Genomic DNA, 15,256 nt, shown 5'->3' on the forward strand with positions numbered 1-15,256 from the left:
TTTTAGATTAACTTGTTGATAGATGTGTACTTGTTTGTAATTTGTACCTTTACCTTTTTCTTATTCTTCCTCTTCTTAAAGGATACCTTTCAGCATTTCATATAATACTGGTTTGGTGGTGATGAACTCCTTTAGCTTTTCCTTATCTGTGAAGCTCTTTATCTGACCTTCAATTATGAATGATAGCTTTGCTGGATAAAGGAATCTTGGTTGTAGGTTCTTGGTATTCATCACTTTGAATATTTCTTGCCAGTCCCTTCTGGCCTGCAAAGTTTCTGTTGAGAAATCAGCTGACAGTCGTATGGGTACTCCCTTGTAGGTAACTGACTTTCTTTCTCTTGCTGCTTTTAAGATTCTCTCTTTGTCTTTTGATCTTGGCATTTTAATTATGATGTGTCTTGGGGTGGTCCTCTTTGGATTCCTTTTGTTTGGGGTTCTCTGTGCTTCCTGGACTTGGAAGTCTATTTCTTTCACCAGGTAGGGGAAGTTTTCTGTCATTATTTCTTCAAATAGGTTTTCAATATCTTGCTCTCTCTCTTCTTCTGGCACCCCTATAATTTGGATGTTGGTATGCTTGAAGTTGTCCCAGAGGCTCCTTACACTATCTTCATATTTTTGGATTCTTTTTTCTTTTTGCTTTTCTGGTTGGGTATTTTTTGCTTCTTCGTATTTCAAATCTTTGACTTGATTCTTGCAATCCTCTAGTCTGCTGTTGGAACTCTGTATAATATTCTTTATTTCAGTCAGTGTATGCTTAATTTCTAGTTGGTCCTTTTTCATATCCTCGAGGGTCTCACTAGATTTATTAAGGGTCTCATTAAATTTATCGGCGGTTTCTAGAAAATTCTTGAAAAACCTTATAACCGTGGTTTTGAACTCTACATCCAGTAGTTTGCTTTCCTCCATTTCTGTCATTTGTGACCTGTTTCTTTGTCTCCACATTTTGGCTGCTTCCCTGTGTTGATAGAGTGGCTTTGTGTGCTAGGTGTCCTATAGGGCCCAGTGGCTCAGCCTCCCCAATTACCTGAGGTGGACACTCTTGGTGCACTCTTTGTGGGCTGTGTGCACAGTCTTATTGTAGTTAAGCCTTAATTGTTGTAGGTATCACTGGGAGGATCTGACCTCCAGGCCAATTGGCTGTGAGAATCAGCTGTGTCTACAGTGGGAGAACTTCTGTGCTGGAGACACCCTTCTGGGGCAAGACTTGCTTCAGTGGGGCTTTGGTGCTCACTGAGTCTGCCCCCTGAGTGTGTCCCTTATGGATCTGAGGAGTTGTAATCTGGATGGTCCTACTCTGACCACTGGGTACACTGGCTCTTGGATCTCTAAGGAGGTGCTAATTTAGCCTCTGCCTGAGGCTACCCAGCAGGAGCTACGGAGAGATCTGCAGATTCCTCTTCTTTGTTTGGGGTTTGGAGGTGCCCAGATGAGGCCCAGCTGTGAAGCAATGCAAGCTGCTGTGGGGCCTTGGGCCTTCTCTTGGAAGTTCTGGATCTCTCTGACCCAGCTGCAGTTTGTTAGGTAATTTTCAGATTGCAAAGGGCCAGGCCTTTCATATGCAAAAGCCTCTGTGCACAGCTTGGGCGGGGCGAGGTCTCAGGGCATCAACAGGGTGGACCAAACAGCTATGGCTGATCCTCAGTCCTACCCTAAGAGGTCCCGTGTCTCAGTGTCCCGATAATCGCTGCAAGCACCTCAGAGAGAAAGCCGCCCTCGAGGTCCAACTGATGCCAGACAGTCCAGTTTCTCCTGTATGAGTCTGGGTCCCCAGAGACTCAACAGAAACTGGAGTTTAGAGCAGTCAGGAGCTTGAGACTCCCTCCGGATTGAAAAAGACAACCGTGTCCTCAGTTGCCAGCCCTTTCCAAGTGCGCCTCCGTACCTCTGCACTTTACTTCCACACTGCACCTCCTCTGAGTCTCAGTGTGCTTTTCTCTTTCCTTCTAGTTGTAGAATTTCCACTCAGCCAGCCTTCCTGTGGTTCTGGATGATGTCCGTTTTGTCTTTTAGTTGTATTTTTGAAGTGGTTGTGTGAGGCAGCAATTTCCGGTGTTTACTTATGCCGCCATCTTGGTTTCTCCTGTCTATAGTTAAGCCTCTTTAATGAATATTTTTATTACTTTATTTTTCAATTCTAATTTCCATTTTGTAGATTCCAAGATGGCAGCAAATTAAATGAAAGGTACACTGACATTCTCCCAGGATCAAACTGGAATTACAACTAAAGTATAGAAAAATCATCCTGAATAACCAACTTAAGACCAGCTGGAAAGAACCCTTACAAGCAAGGATGTAAAGAGGAGGACACATCAAGAAGGGTAGGAAGTGCAGAGGTGCCAGAGGGCTAGCCAGGCTACCTCTGGCAGCAGCCAAAGTTCCAGAGAGATATCTCAGCTGGAGGGGGTTCGCCCGGAGAAGGCTGGGGTCTAAATCCCAAGCTGGGCTACCTAGTCCAGAGGACCAGAACTGGAAAAGGTGCTCATATAACATCTGGCTGTGAAAAGCAGCAGGGTTTCTGTCCACTAGGACAGATGGCTGGAAATACAGGTACCTTCTTCAAAGGCCAATGCACAAAATTTCATGTGCAGCCATTCACCTTGAGCAGAGGAAGGACAGGGTGGGCTAGAACTGTGTGAGGAGAATCGGGGGGGGGGGGGGGGGGGTTGGTGGCTCTGGGGGTAGAGCTCAGAGGACAGCAGCCTGGATCCCTGTGCTAAGTTATTTCCCCATACTGCAGAGAACATCTTTCTCCTCCAGGCAGCTTTAGCTGGGGGGTGGGGGCAAATGTCCCACCCATTTGAAAACCTCTGGCACCACCCTGTGGAGTTTACTCCCTGCTGTGGTCTACAGCCTGCAGCTCATTAAGAGACTGAGAATAACAATCAGCCTGCTGGCAGAGGTGGATAACTGGGTGCTTTGAGTCTTTGCCTGATCTGCTTCTGGACCAGAGGCTAGGAAAGCAGACCTTGGTGCACATCTTGGTACTTTCCAAAGGCACCCAGCCCCAGCAGAAGGAGCCACAAGGTGTGGAGCACTGATAGCTCCAACCAGCGTACTCGGGGCCAGTTACAAACAGTGTCTGACATTGGCCTGCACCAGAGACCCTCCAAAAGACTGGGGGTTGTAGTAGGTCTACCTAATACATAGGAACAAGCCCAAACAGACAGCCAAAATGGGGAGGCAAAGAAACAAATCTCACGTGAAAGAATAAAAGAATTCTCCAGAAGAGCTAAATGAAATGGAGATAAGCAATTTACCAGATATAGAGTTCAGAGTAATGATTATAAGGATGTTTAATACCATGAATAAAGATATAGAAGCTATGAAATACCAGTCAGAAATGAAGAATAACATACCAGAGATAAAGAATACACTGAAAAGAATATAAAGCAGATTAGAGAAAGCCAAGGATCGGATCAGCAAATTAGAAGACAGGGTAGAAAAAAAATTAAAAAAAAAAAAAAAAAACAATTAAAAAACAGGACAATTTGAGCGAGTGTGGGACACCATGAAATGTAACAAACATCCTAAAAAAGCTAGAAGGAGAAGAAAGTGAGCAAGGGATTGAAGAAATAATGGCAGTAAACTTCCCTAACCTAGTGAAGGAAAAGGCACACAAGTTCAGAAAGCTCAGTCCCAGCAAAAAGAACTCAAAGAGGCCCACGCCAAGACACGTCATAATTAAAATGCCAAAAATTAAAGACAAAGAGAGAATTTTAAAAGCAGCAAGAGAAAAGCAATTACCTACAAAGGACCTCCCATAAGGCTGTCAGCTGATTTTTCATCTGAAACGCTATTGGCAAGAAGGGAATGGCATGAAGTAGTCAAATAAATGAAAAGCAAGGATCTGGAACCCAAACTATTCTCTTCAGCAAGGCTATCATTCAAAATAGATGGTGAGCTCAGCAGGTGTGGCTCAGTGGTTGAGCAATGACCTATGAAGTATGAGGTCACAGCTCGATTCCTGGTCGGGGCACATGCCCAGGTTGCGAGCTCAGACCCTGGTGGAGGCATGCTGGAGATGGCTGACCAGTGATTCTCTCTCATCACTGATGTTTCTACCTCTCTCTTCCTCTCCTTTCCTTTCTGAAATCAATTTAAAAATATATATTTAAAAAATAGATGGTAAAATAAAAAGCTTCCCAAACAAAAGAAAAAAAGGCTAAAGGAGTTTATCACCACCAAACCAGCATTGCAAGAAATGTTAAAATGACTTCTGTAATAAGAAATAGAGAGAGAAACATAGGCATAAAGAATAAAATGGCAATAAATAAGTTCCTATCAATAATAGTCGTAAATGTAAATGATTAACTGCTCTAATAAAAAGACACAGGGTAGCTGAATGGGTCATTTCCACTTGGTCTTTTAAAAATAATTTCTATCTCTTCATTAATATTCTCTATTTTTGCCGAAACGGGTTTGGCTCAGTGGAAAGAGCGTCAGCCTGCAGACTGAAAGGTCCCAGGTTCGATTCCGGTCAAGGGCATGTACCTGGGTTGTGGGCACATCCCCAGTAGGAGATGTGCAGGAGGCAGCTGATCAATGTTTCTCTTTCATCGATGTTTCTAACTCTCTATCTCTCTCCCTTCCTCTCTGTAAAAAAATCAATAAAATATATTTAAAATATATATATATATATATATATTCTCTATTTTATATGGCAGTCATCGTAACATCATTTACTACTTTAACTGTGAGATTCTTTGTTTCTGTGAACATATCAGAAAGGCTTTAAAGTCTTTCTCTGATAAATCTGACATCTGGTCTCTCTTACAGTCAGTTTCTGTGCCATGCTTTTTGTCTAGTGCATGAAGCACACTTTCATGTTTCTGTGCATGCCTGGTAGTTTTTCTTATCCTATCTAATAAAAGAGAAACATGGTAATTAGCGTACATCCCCAAAAACAATGGGAATCACTAAAAAACTGCACAGAAAACACATCTGGCTATTTTTTTAAAAAACAGAAATGACAACTTTCCTTCCCACTGCCCATCCTATCTAATAAAAGAGAAACATGGTAATTAACCGTAACTTCGCTACCCTTCCCATTGGCTAATCAGGGCGATATGCAAATTAACTGCCAGCCAAGATGGTGGCTGGCAGCCAGGCAGCTTGAACCGAACATGAGGCTTGCTTGCTTCAGTGACAGAGGACTCCAACGTTCCCCGCCTGCCGCTGCCGGCCTCTGAGCTTGCAGTTTGAAACATTTAAACAAATATAGAAGCTAAACAAAACCCCAGAAACCCGCTTTCAGCCAGCCGGGATCTCAGAGCTGGAGCTGACACAGTGTTTCGATTATAGAACCCAAACAAACCAGATACCTGCTTTCAGCAGCAGAGACCTCAGAGCTGGAGCCAGAGCTAAAGCTGGCCCAGAATAAAAGAAAAAAAGGAGCGGTTGGGAGCTTCAGTCACCTGCCAGCCTGAAAACAGCCATCAGCCCCTCAACCAGACTGGCCAGGCACCCCAGTGGGGACCCCCACCCTGAAGGGGCTGTGACCAGCTGCAAACAGCCATCATCCCCTCATCCATGCTGGCCAGGCACCCCAGTGGGGACCCCCACCCTGATCCAGGACACCCTTCAGGGCAAACCAGCCAGCCCCACCCATGCACCAGGCCTTTATCCTATATAGTAAAAGGGTAATATGCCTCCCAGCACCGGGATCAGCGAAGCCGCGAGGCCTCCCGGCACCGGGATCAGCGTGACAGGGGGCAGCGCACAAACCCCCTGATCGCCCTGCGGCTCTGTGTGTGACAGAGGGTGGGCCATAACCTCCCCATCGGCCCTGCTCTGTTCATGACAGGGGAAGGCGCCCCAACCCCCTGATCAGCCCTGCTCTGTGCTTGATAGGGGGGAGCTCCCCAACCCCCTGATCGCCCTGCGGCTCTGTGTGTGACAGGGTGCGGCGCCCCAACCCCCTGATCGCCCTGCAGCTCTGTGTGTGACAGGGGGCGGGGCCATAACCTCCCCATCAGCCCTGCTCTGTTCGTGACAGGGGAAGGCGCCCCAACGCCCTAATCGCCCTGCGGCTCTGTGACAGGGTGGGGCGCCCCAACCCCCTGATCGGCCCTGCCCTGAGTGTGACAGTGGCAGCGCCCTAACCCCTGATCGGCCCTGCTCTGTGGGTGATAGAGGGCGGCGCCCCAACCCCATGATACGCCCTGCTCTGTGTGTGACAGGGGGCGGTGCCCCAACTCCCCTATCGGCCCTACTCTGTGAGTGACAGGGGGAAGCTCCTCAACCCCCTGATGGGCCCTGCTCTGTGCATGACAGGAGGGAGCTCCCCAACCCCCTGATTGACCATGCTCTGTGCGTGACGGTACGGAGCCCCAACCCCCTGATTGGCCCTGCTCTGTGCATGACAGGGGGTGGTGCCGCAACCTCCCCATCGACCCTGCCTTGAGTGTGACGGGGGTGGTGTCCCAACCCCCCAATAGACCCTACCCTTAGCGTGACTGAGGGTGGCATCGCAACCTCCCGATCCGCCCTGCTCTGTGCATGACAGGGGGCGGCTCCCCAACTCCCCAATCGGCCCTGCTCTGAGCCCAACCAGGGGCTGCACCTAGGAATTGGGCCTGCCCTCTGCCACCCGGGAGCAGGCCTAAGCCAGCAGGTCGTTATCTCCCGAGGGGTCCCAGACTGCAAGAGGGCACAGGCCGGGCTGAGGGACGCCCCCCCCCCCCACCCGAGTACACAAATTTTTGTGCACCGGGCCTCTAGTTATCCTAATAAAGACGGAATATGCAAAGTGACTGTTCCTTCACGACAAAGATGGGGGCGCCCACAGCCAATAAGGAGGAAATATGCAAACTGGCATAACAAAGATGGCGGCAGTCAGACCAGGATGCTTGCATCATCGCCATGGCAACAACACAGGCATTCCGCCCCACCCTGGCTGTTCCGGGCCTCTGGGCACCGCGCGAAGGCAGAAGGCAGCTCCAGCCCAGAGCAAAGGCAGAAAGGCAGCTCCATCCAGAGCGAAGGCGGTGCCAGCACCCAGGGGAAGGAAGGACTATTCTTGCACAAATCTTCATGCATCAGGCCTCTAGTTTCAGATAATACATTGTAGTGCCTCTGGGTACTGGTACACCGCAAACCTTCTGGACATGTTATTGCTATAGCTTGTTTGTTTAGTGACTGGTTGGAGTATTTTAGTGAAGTTTATTCCCATACATTATGTTCATCTTATGATGGATGCTGTTCCTCAGGAAGGCACAGCTGTGGTGTCTCCACAGTTACCCTCAGATCACTGGATCACCATGGTTTGGATAGGGCTCTCTTCCTGTCTATCCTTGACTACACCCAAGTGCTAAACTCCAATAATTGCTGGCTCGGTGCTCTACTGTTTTCAAGAAGGCCCTGGAAAGTAAACTGTTCTACAAACAATCCAATCAAATGCAGGTGCCTTTGAAGCAATCGTTTCTGAAATCAGTGTTTGATTTGTGTTCTGACATCAGTAAGTCTCTATGCTTCTTCTCTGATTCTCTCCTGCAAACTAGCTGTCCTACAGTGTAGCCTGCCTCTTGAAAATTCTCTTAAATGCCTTTTACCACAATCTCCACTCTTCTTGTGAGGGTCTTCAAGCTTGAGCTTCATTCTTTGAAACAAATAAAATCACTTCCTTGAAGAAATTATGAGCTGTTTTACAATCCATTTCTCCTTCTGGCAAATTCTGAGCCCAGGTCTGAAGCTAGGTGTGGGGATAGTGGTAAAGTCCTATGATTGACACTCCACTGGAGGAGCTCAGAGCTCAATAGAGGAAGAAGGGATGTGGCCTGAGATCTTCTCAGCTTGCCTCTATTAGGATAGAACCACTGATTTACAACTTGAGGCAAGAGTGATCTGGGCCCCAGTATTCTTAGCACACCCAAACTCCATAAGGAAGGGCAGGGTGGAAAAAGGGAGTCCCCACATTTCAGCTGCATTCACCCAGGATTTACTAGCAGCAGCAACAGGTAGCTAGCTGGAGGAAGGATGAGAAATGCTGATGTCCTAGCCCTCTGGGAAGAAAGCTGTTAGTCTTAAATTGGAGGAGTGCGAGTGGGGGATTATATTCTAACTAGAGTAGCCTTCAGTTGCAGCTCTATCTTGCTGAGCTGGCGAGAGGGAAAGAGAGAGCAGTACCGATTTAAAAACCCAGACTCTTGCCTTGGCCACGTGGATCAGTCGGTTGGGGCATTGTCCTGTATCTAAATGATGCATATTCTATTACCAAGAGAGGGCAGCTGATCAATGTTTCTCTCTCTCTCTCTCTCTCTCTCTCTCTCTCCCAATTCAAAAAAAAAAAATCCTCAAGTGAAGATTAAAATACCCAGACTCTCTCATTGCTTGCCAAATTTTTAGAGATGTTCTTGAATAGTTTCTTCGTTTGCTGTTCATCCTTATGACCATATCTAGAGTTTTTAAATGGCTGGGACTTCTTTGTTTTTTTAAATAAATCATTTTCACTGGGGAGCAGGTCAGCAGAGCTCCTCCTGTTATCACGCTAGAAGTCAACCTCCCATTTGTTCTTCAACATGGAGGTGGAGGAAGCAGAGTGCTAGGGCTCTACATATGCCGTCTCATTTCACCTTCACAACTGTGAAGCAGGTATTACAGATCTTACTTTTGTAGAAAATGATACCGAGTCCCAGAATCATTTAGTAATTTGCTCAAAGTAAAACAGCAAAAGGTGGCAGTGATCTAATTCAGAAATGGGTCTAACTACCTCCACAGCTCACGTACTTGAATAAGCCCATCTTCCATCTGGTATACACATACATTTAAAAATAAGAATTCATGAGACAGTTATATCCCTGTTGCAGTCACAATGTTTTCTTTGGGTAATACACCATCTGAATATTTTACAATAATATTATGAGAAGTACTATTCTGTTTCCTCATGGCTTGAGCTACACTCCCACAAAGAATCTGTGTGACCAGGAGACTGTTACCTTTTCTGTACTTTTAAAATCTGTTTTCCTAAAGAGCAAAGTAGATCTGAATTGTACTGTGTTTGGTTATTTTATCATGAACACTAAGATGACATGGTCTCTTTCTCCCAAGATTAATATTGTGCAAAAGCACATGTACAAAGCCCATTAAACATATTATTAAGAAATCAAGAAATCATGATACCTCCTTTAAAAAGGGCTCACACTCATCCTGTGATGCTTAAACACAAAATTATAATCTGTGTGGGGAAAGTTTAACACAAAAAAACTCCATACAGTCAGTTGACCTGTCATTTATAAGATGATTCCACTTTAAAAATGCTTCCAGCCCTAACCGGTTTGGCTCAGTGGATAGAGCGTCGGCCTGCGGACTGAAGGGTCCCAGGTTCGATTCTGGTCAAGGGCATGTACCTTGGCTGCAGTCACATCTCCAGTAGGGGGTGTGCAGGAGGCAGCTGATGGATGTTTCTGGCTCATCAATGTTTCTAACTCTCTATCCCTCTCCCTTCCTATCTGTAAAAAATCAATAAAATACATTTTTAAAAAATGCTTCCATACTCTTAAATATACTTTAAATTAGTAAGTGCCGTCTAATATGGCTGTTTTTTAAAAAAATAGAAATATCTTAACATCCATATTTAGACCAAAACAAAACTGAAAAAAAAAGAAACTTGATAAACCTAAATTATATAAGAGCTTTTCTCTGTTGTTACTTGCTAAAATGAAAATAATTAGGCATAAAAAGATGTCAATCCAGATTTGAACGTTTAGTCTCCAATTTTATTGGCTCCATTTATTACTGTTATAAAAAAATTTGAGTCTGTTTTCACCAACTTGAAAAGTCAGATTTCCTGGTAACAAATTCTCCTGCTTAATTTTGATATTGTGCTAAGTGTGAGAGGAAGAAAATAGCTACTGAAGACAGAACCTCCAAAATTACAAGAATCATGAAGGGAACTGTTAAACGAATGGTAAGGAATACAGTTAATGTCTTAGTTTTTAAAAGTTTGAAGAATACATTAGGGTGAGATTGCTTGCTCCAAGTGCCTCTTTCTCACACAACAGAGGCCCACACACGTGGGAGTTCTGTCACTCTTGGTAAGCCCATTAGACTGTGGCAATAGGAAAGGCCCTGAGTCACATGCTCAGAGGAATGTTTGTTCTTGGAGATCTTTAATCTCAGCTGTCAACACAATAAATAAATAAAAACTTTTGCTAAGGAAATGAAGGTGGTAAGAGACTTAAATAGGTGAATCAAAAACCATTAAAATTACTTGGTTGATCGGAAATAACAGCACTCAGGGTCAGCATCCAGTGACAGCTGCTCAACTGACCAAGGCATGGAGCAGCTATTTTAGGTTCAACACAGTGTGCTCAATGACTGTTTAAAGAATGTGATAAATGTACTTACCAAATATTTCCCCTCCACTAGCATATTCTGTCACCAGATAAATCATCCGTTCTGTCTCCATAACCTGGTGCAAAGGCAGGAAAGTAACAGACAGTGACACAAATGACAGCTGACATCACAGCAAGAGAAACTAATGACTCCTCTTTTGTCATTTGAAATATTAATAACCATTACTGCTTAAAGAAAACTAAAACATTGGTGGAGTGGACAGATATAAATGCTAAGAAGAAAGGGGAAAATAAATACTCCTCCAAGTTCTTAAAAATAGGTAATATTTACTGCTTGGGAGACAGTTCTTTTGTTGTTCTGTGAGGCCTCTATAATCTCTTAAACACCACAAAACTGAGAAGCAAAGAAGGTTCTGAACCCAAAACTTCACATTTAACATTGATCACTTGAAGCTCAAAATGTTCCCCCCAAAATCTAACTAAAGCAAACCAAAAGCCTGAGGAAAAACAACGGGAATCACTAAAAAACTGCACAGAAAACACATCTGGCTATTTTTAAAAAAACAGAAATGACAACTTTCCTTCCCACTGCCCATCCTATCTAATAAAAGAGAAACATGGTAATTAACCGTAACTTCGCTACCCTTCCCATGGGCTAATCAGGGCGATATGCAAATTAACTGCCAGCCAAGATGGCGGCCGGCAGCCAGGCAGCTTGAACCGAACATGAGGCTTGCTTGCTCTAGTGACGGAGGAAGCCAAGGTTCCCCGCCTGCCGCTGCCGGCCTCACACCTGCTCTCTAAGAAACTATGTTGCAAATATAGAAGCTAAACAAAACCCAGAAACCTGCTTTCAGTCAGCCAGGATCTCAGAGCTGGAGTTGCAACAAAGTTTCAAATACAGAAGGTAAACAAAGCCCAGAAACCTGCTTTCAGCAGCCTAGGTCTCAGAGCTGGAGCCGAGCCTCAGAGCTAAAGCCGGCTCTCAGCTCCAGTGACAGCCATAGAAGGTACATAAATCCCAGAATTTAAAAAAAAGAAAAAAAGGAGAGGTTGGGAGCTTCAGTCGCCCGCCAGCCTGAAAAGGGCCCTCAGCCCCTCACCCAGGCTGGCCAGGCACCCCAGTGGGGACTCCCACCCTGAAGGGGCTGTGACCAGCTGCAAACAGCCATCATCCCCTCATCCATGCTGGCCAGGCACCCCAGTGGGGACCCCCACCCTGATCCAGGACACCCTTCAGGGCAAACCAGCAGGCCCCCACCCGTGCACCAGGCCTCTATCCTATATAGTAAAAGGGTAATATGCCTCCCAGCACCGGGATCAGCGGAGCCGCGAGGCCTCCCAGCCTGGGATCAGCGGAGCTGCAAGGCCTCCCAGCACCAGGATCAGTGGAGCAGCGAGGCCCCCCAGCACCGGGATCAGTGGAGCCGCGAGGCCTCCCGGCCTGGGATCAGCAGAGCCACAAGGCCTCCCGAACCCGGGATCAGCGGAGCTGCGAGGCCTCCGAGCACCGGGATCAGCGGAGCAGCAAGGCCTCACTGCCCCGGTGTCAAGCAGAGCCGCGAGGCCTCCCAGCACTGGGATCAGTGGAGCCGCGAGGCCTGCTGGCCCCTGGAGTAGCGTGACAGGGGGCAGCGCCCAAACCCCCTGATCGACCTGTGGCTCTGTGTGTGACAGAGTGCGGGGTCACAACCTCCCTATCCGCCCTGCTCTGTTCATGACAGGGAAAGGCACCCCAAACCCCTAATCGGTCCTGCTCTGTGCCTGATAGGGGGGAGCTCCGAAACCCTCTGGTCGGCCCTGCTCTGTGTGTGACAGGGTGCAGTGCCCCAACGCCCCATGGGCCCTGCTCTGTGTGTGATGGGGTGGAGCCGCAACCTCCCCATTGGCCCTGCCTTGAGTGTGACAGGGGGTGGTGCCTCAACCCCCCAATCGGCCCTACCCTGAGTGTGACTTAGGGTGGCATCGAAACTTCCTGATCCGCCCTGCTCTGTGCATGGCAGGGAGGATCTCCCCAACCCCCTGATTGGTCCTGTTCTGTGGGTGACAGGGGGGAGCTCCCCAACCCCTTGGTCGGCCCTGCTCTGTGTGTGACGGGGGCAGCGCCCCAACCCCCTGATCGGCCGGCTCTGTATGTGACAGGGGTGGCGCCACAACCCCCTGATCTGCCCTGCTCTGTGCATGACGGGGTGGCGCCGCAACCTCCCCATCGACCCTGCCTTGAGTGTGACAAGGGGCGGCGCCCCAACCCCCCAATCGGCCCTACCCTGAGCGTGATTGAGGGTGGCATCGCAACCTCCTGATCCGCCCTGCTCTGTGCATGACAGGGGGCGGCTCCCCAACTCCCCAATCGGCCCTGCTCTGAGCCCGACCAGGGGCTGCGGGGCAGGCACCTAGGGATTGGGCCTGCCCTCTGCCACCCGGGAGCAGGCCTAAGCCAGCAGGTCATTATCACCCAAGGGGTCCCAGACAGTGAGAGGGCACAAGTGGGGCTGAGAGATACCACCCTCCCCCCCCGCCAGTGCACAAATTTTTGTGCACCGGGCCTCTAGTCCTATATAATAAAAGGGTAATATGCAAACTGACCCTAGCAGCAGAACGACTGGGAATGACTGGTCACTATGACACACACTGACCACCAGGGGCAGATGCTCAATGCAGGAGCTGCCCCCTGGTGGTGAGTGTGCTCCCACAGGGGGAGCTCTGCTCAGCCACAAGCCAGGCTGATAGCTGCCAGTACAGCAGTGGTGGCAGGAGCCTCTCCTGCCTCCTCAGCAGCGCTAAGGATGTCCGACTGCAGCTTAGGCCTGCTCCCAGCTGGCAAGTGGACATCCCCCGAGGGCTGCTGGGCTGCCAGAGGGATGTCTGACTGCCAGCTAGGGCCCAATCCCCCAGGGAGCAGGCCTAAGCCAGCAGGTGGACATCCTCTGAGGGGTCCCAGACTGCAAGAGGGCATAGGCCGGGCTGAGGGACCCCACCGAGTGCACAAATTTTTGTGCACCAGGACTTTAGTTTATCAATAATGTAAGTATTCAACACTTCAAGTAACATAAGCTATTCATTTGTATTTTGTCTTGGTATCCATTTTGCTAGAATCTATGTATATATAGTTTTTTTTTAAAAAATTTAATGCTGACCGAAACCGGTTTGGCTCAGTGAATAGAGCGTCGGCCTGCAGACTGAAGGGTCCCGGGTTCGATTCCAGTCAAGGGCATGTACCTAGGTTGTGGGCACATCCCCAGTGGGAGATGTGCAGGAGGCAGCTGATCGATGTTACTCTTTCATTGATGTTTCTGACTCTCTATCTCTCTCCTTTCCTCTCTTGAAAAAATCAATTAAAAAAATATATTAAAAATTTTTTTAAAGTTTTTTAAAAAATTTAAAAATTAAAAAATAAATAAAAAAAATTTAATGCTTACCCGAGGATATATTTTTTATTTTAGAAAGAGGAAGAAGAGAGAGAGAAACATCAATTGGCTACCTCCAGAATGTACCCCAAGCTGGGATGGAGCCTGCAACCTTTTGGGGTATGGGACTACACTCCAACCACCTGAACCACCCAGCCAGGCTATATATAGCTTTTACATATCTATATATATTTGATATACTGTAACTATTATTACATAAGCATGTAATATAAGTATAATATAATGAATAGTAATTATTATAAATATTTTGTCAATATTTGTTACTTTTTAAATTAGTTGTATTGTACTGTTAGTCTTTTCTCCTTTTTACCTTTTTCATTAAATATTTTTAAAGTACGATAGGAATATATCTTACCTAGCATATAAACAAAGACCAAAGGCTTTCCTCTTTCCAAAAACCCTGCATTTTATTCCCCAGAGGAAACATTGTGAATAGCTTATTCTATTTCATTCTAGAGAAGAATTGTTCAATAGAAATATAATATGAGCACTACATGATTTAACTTTTCTAGTAACCACATTGAAATGTTTTTTAAAAAGGTGAAATTAATTCTAATAATATATTTTATTTATCCCAATATGTCCAAAATCAATTCAAAAAGTTTTTAAAACTGTAAACTGCTTCAGGTTTTACATTCACATTAATTTTTTAAAAAATTAAAAATTCAGTTCCACATTTGTTCTAGCCACAAACAAATTTGTTCAGCTGTCTGGTTTAATTAGCATATTCAATAGCCACACAGGCATTGCAGACTTTCACTACACTTCACAGGTAATAATCTTCTTAAATTATTTCCCAGTTACTTTATCTTTGACACCTTTACACATTAATCCTATATAATAAAAGCCTAATATGCTAAGTGTCGGGTCGACCCTTCGGCCATTCAACTAATCAAAGCGTAATATGCTAATGATATGCTAAGGTTGCTCAACTGCTTGCTATGATGTGCACTGACCACCAGGGGGCAGACACTCCGACCAGTAGGTTAGCTTGCTGCTGGGTCTGGCCGATCAGGACTGGGCAAGACAGGCCGGACATGACCTGGAGACCTCCCGCAGTCCCTCCCCGCTGGCCAACCTCCCGCATCCCTCCCCAGCCTTGATCATGCACCAGTAGGGTTCCTCAGCCTGGCCTGCCCCTTCTCACAATCCAGGATCCCTTCAGGGATGTCAGAGAGCAGGTTTCGGCCCAACCCCACAGGCCAGGCTGAGGGACCCCACTAGTGCACAAATTCATGCACTGGGTCTCTAGTACCATATAACTTATTATGCATCATATTACAACTAGAGGCCTGATGCACGAAATTCGTGCAAGAGTAGACCTTCCATCCCCCGCTGCCAGCACTGGCTTCCCTCTGGCACCTGGGACCCAGGCTTCCCTCTGGCACCCAGGACCCAGGCTTCCCTCACAGCCCTGGCTTCTTCCAGAAGGACATCCTGTCTAATTATGCTTTTATTATTATAGATTATTATAAACTAGAGGCCTGGTACATTAAATTCGTGAGGGGGTGCGGGGGCAAAGGGGAAGTTTCCCAG

The 15,256-nt window shown here is 46.8% G+C and overlaps 1 protein-coding gene across 3 annotated transcripts in view; it reads right to left on the reverse strand.

Annotated features, from left to right (window-relative positions):
• The window catches only part of SIK3 (SIK family kinase 3), a 287,717-nt gene that overhangs the window by 136,522 nt on the left and 135,939 nt on the right, over positions 1-15,256 (reverse strand). For all 3 annotated transcript variants that reach the window (XM_070426105.1, XM_070426103.1, XM_070426104.1), the window contains exon 3: positions 10,345-10,408. In XM_070426105.1, the coding sequence (XP_070282206.1) occupies positions 10,345-10,408 (64 nt within the window). The remainder of the gene's footprint in view (positions 1-10,344; positions 10,409-15,256) is intronic.

The sequence above is a fragment of the Myotis yumanensis genome, unplaced genomic scaffold (assembly GCF_028538775.1).
Source record: "Myotis yumanensis isolate MYYU_CA2020_CCGP unplaced genomic scaffold, mMyoYum1.0.hap1 SCAF_10, whole genome shotgun sequence".
Taxonomy (NCBI): Eukaryota; Metazoa; Chordata; class Mammalia; order Chiroptera; family Vespertilionidae; genus Myotis; species Myotis yumanensis.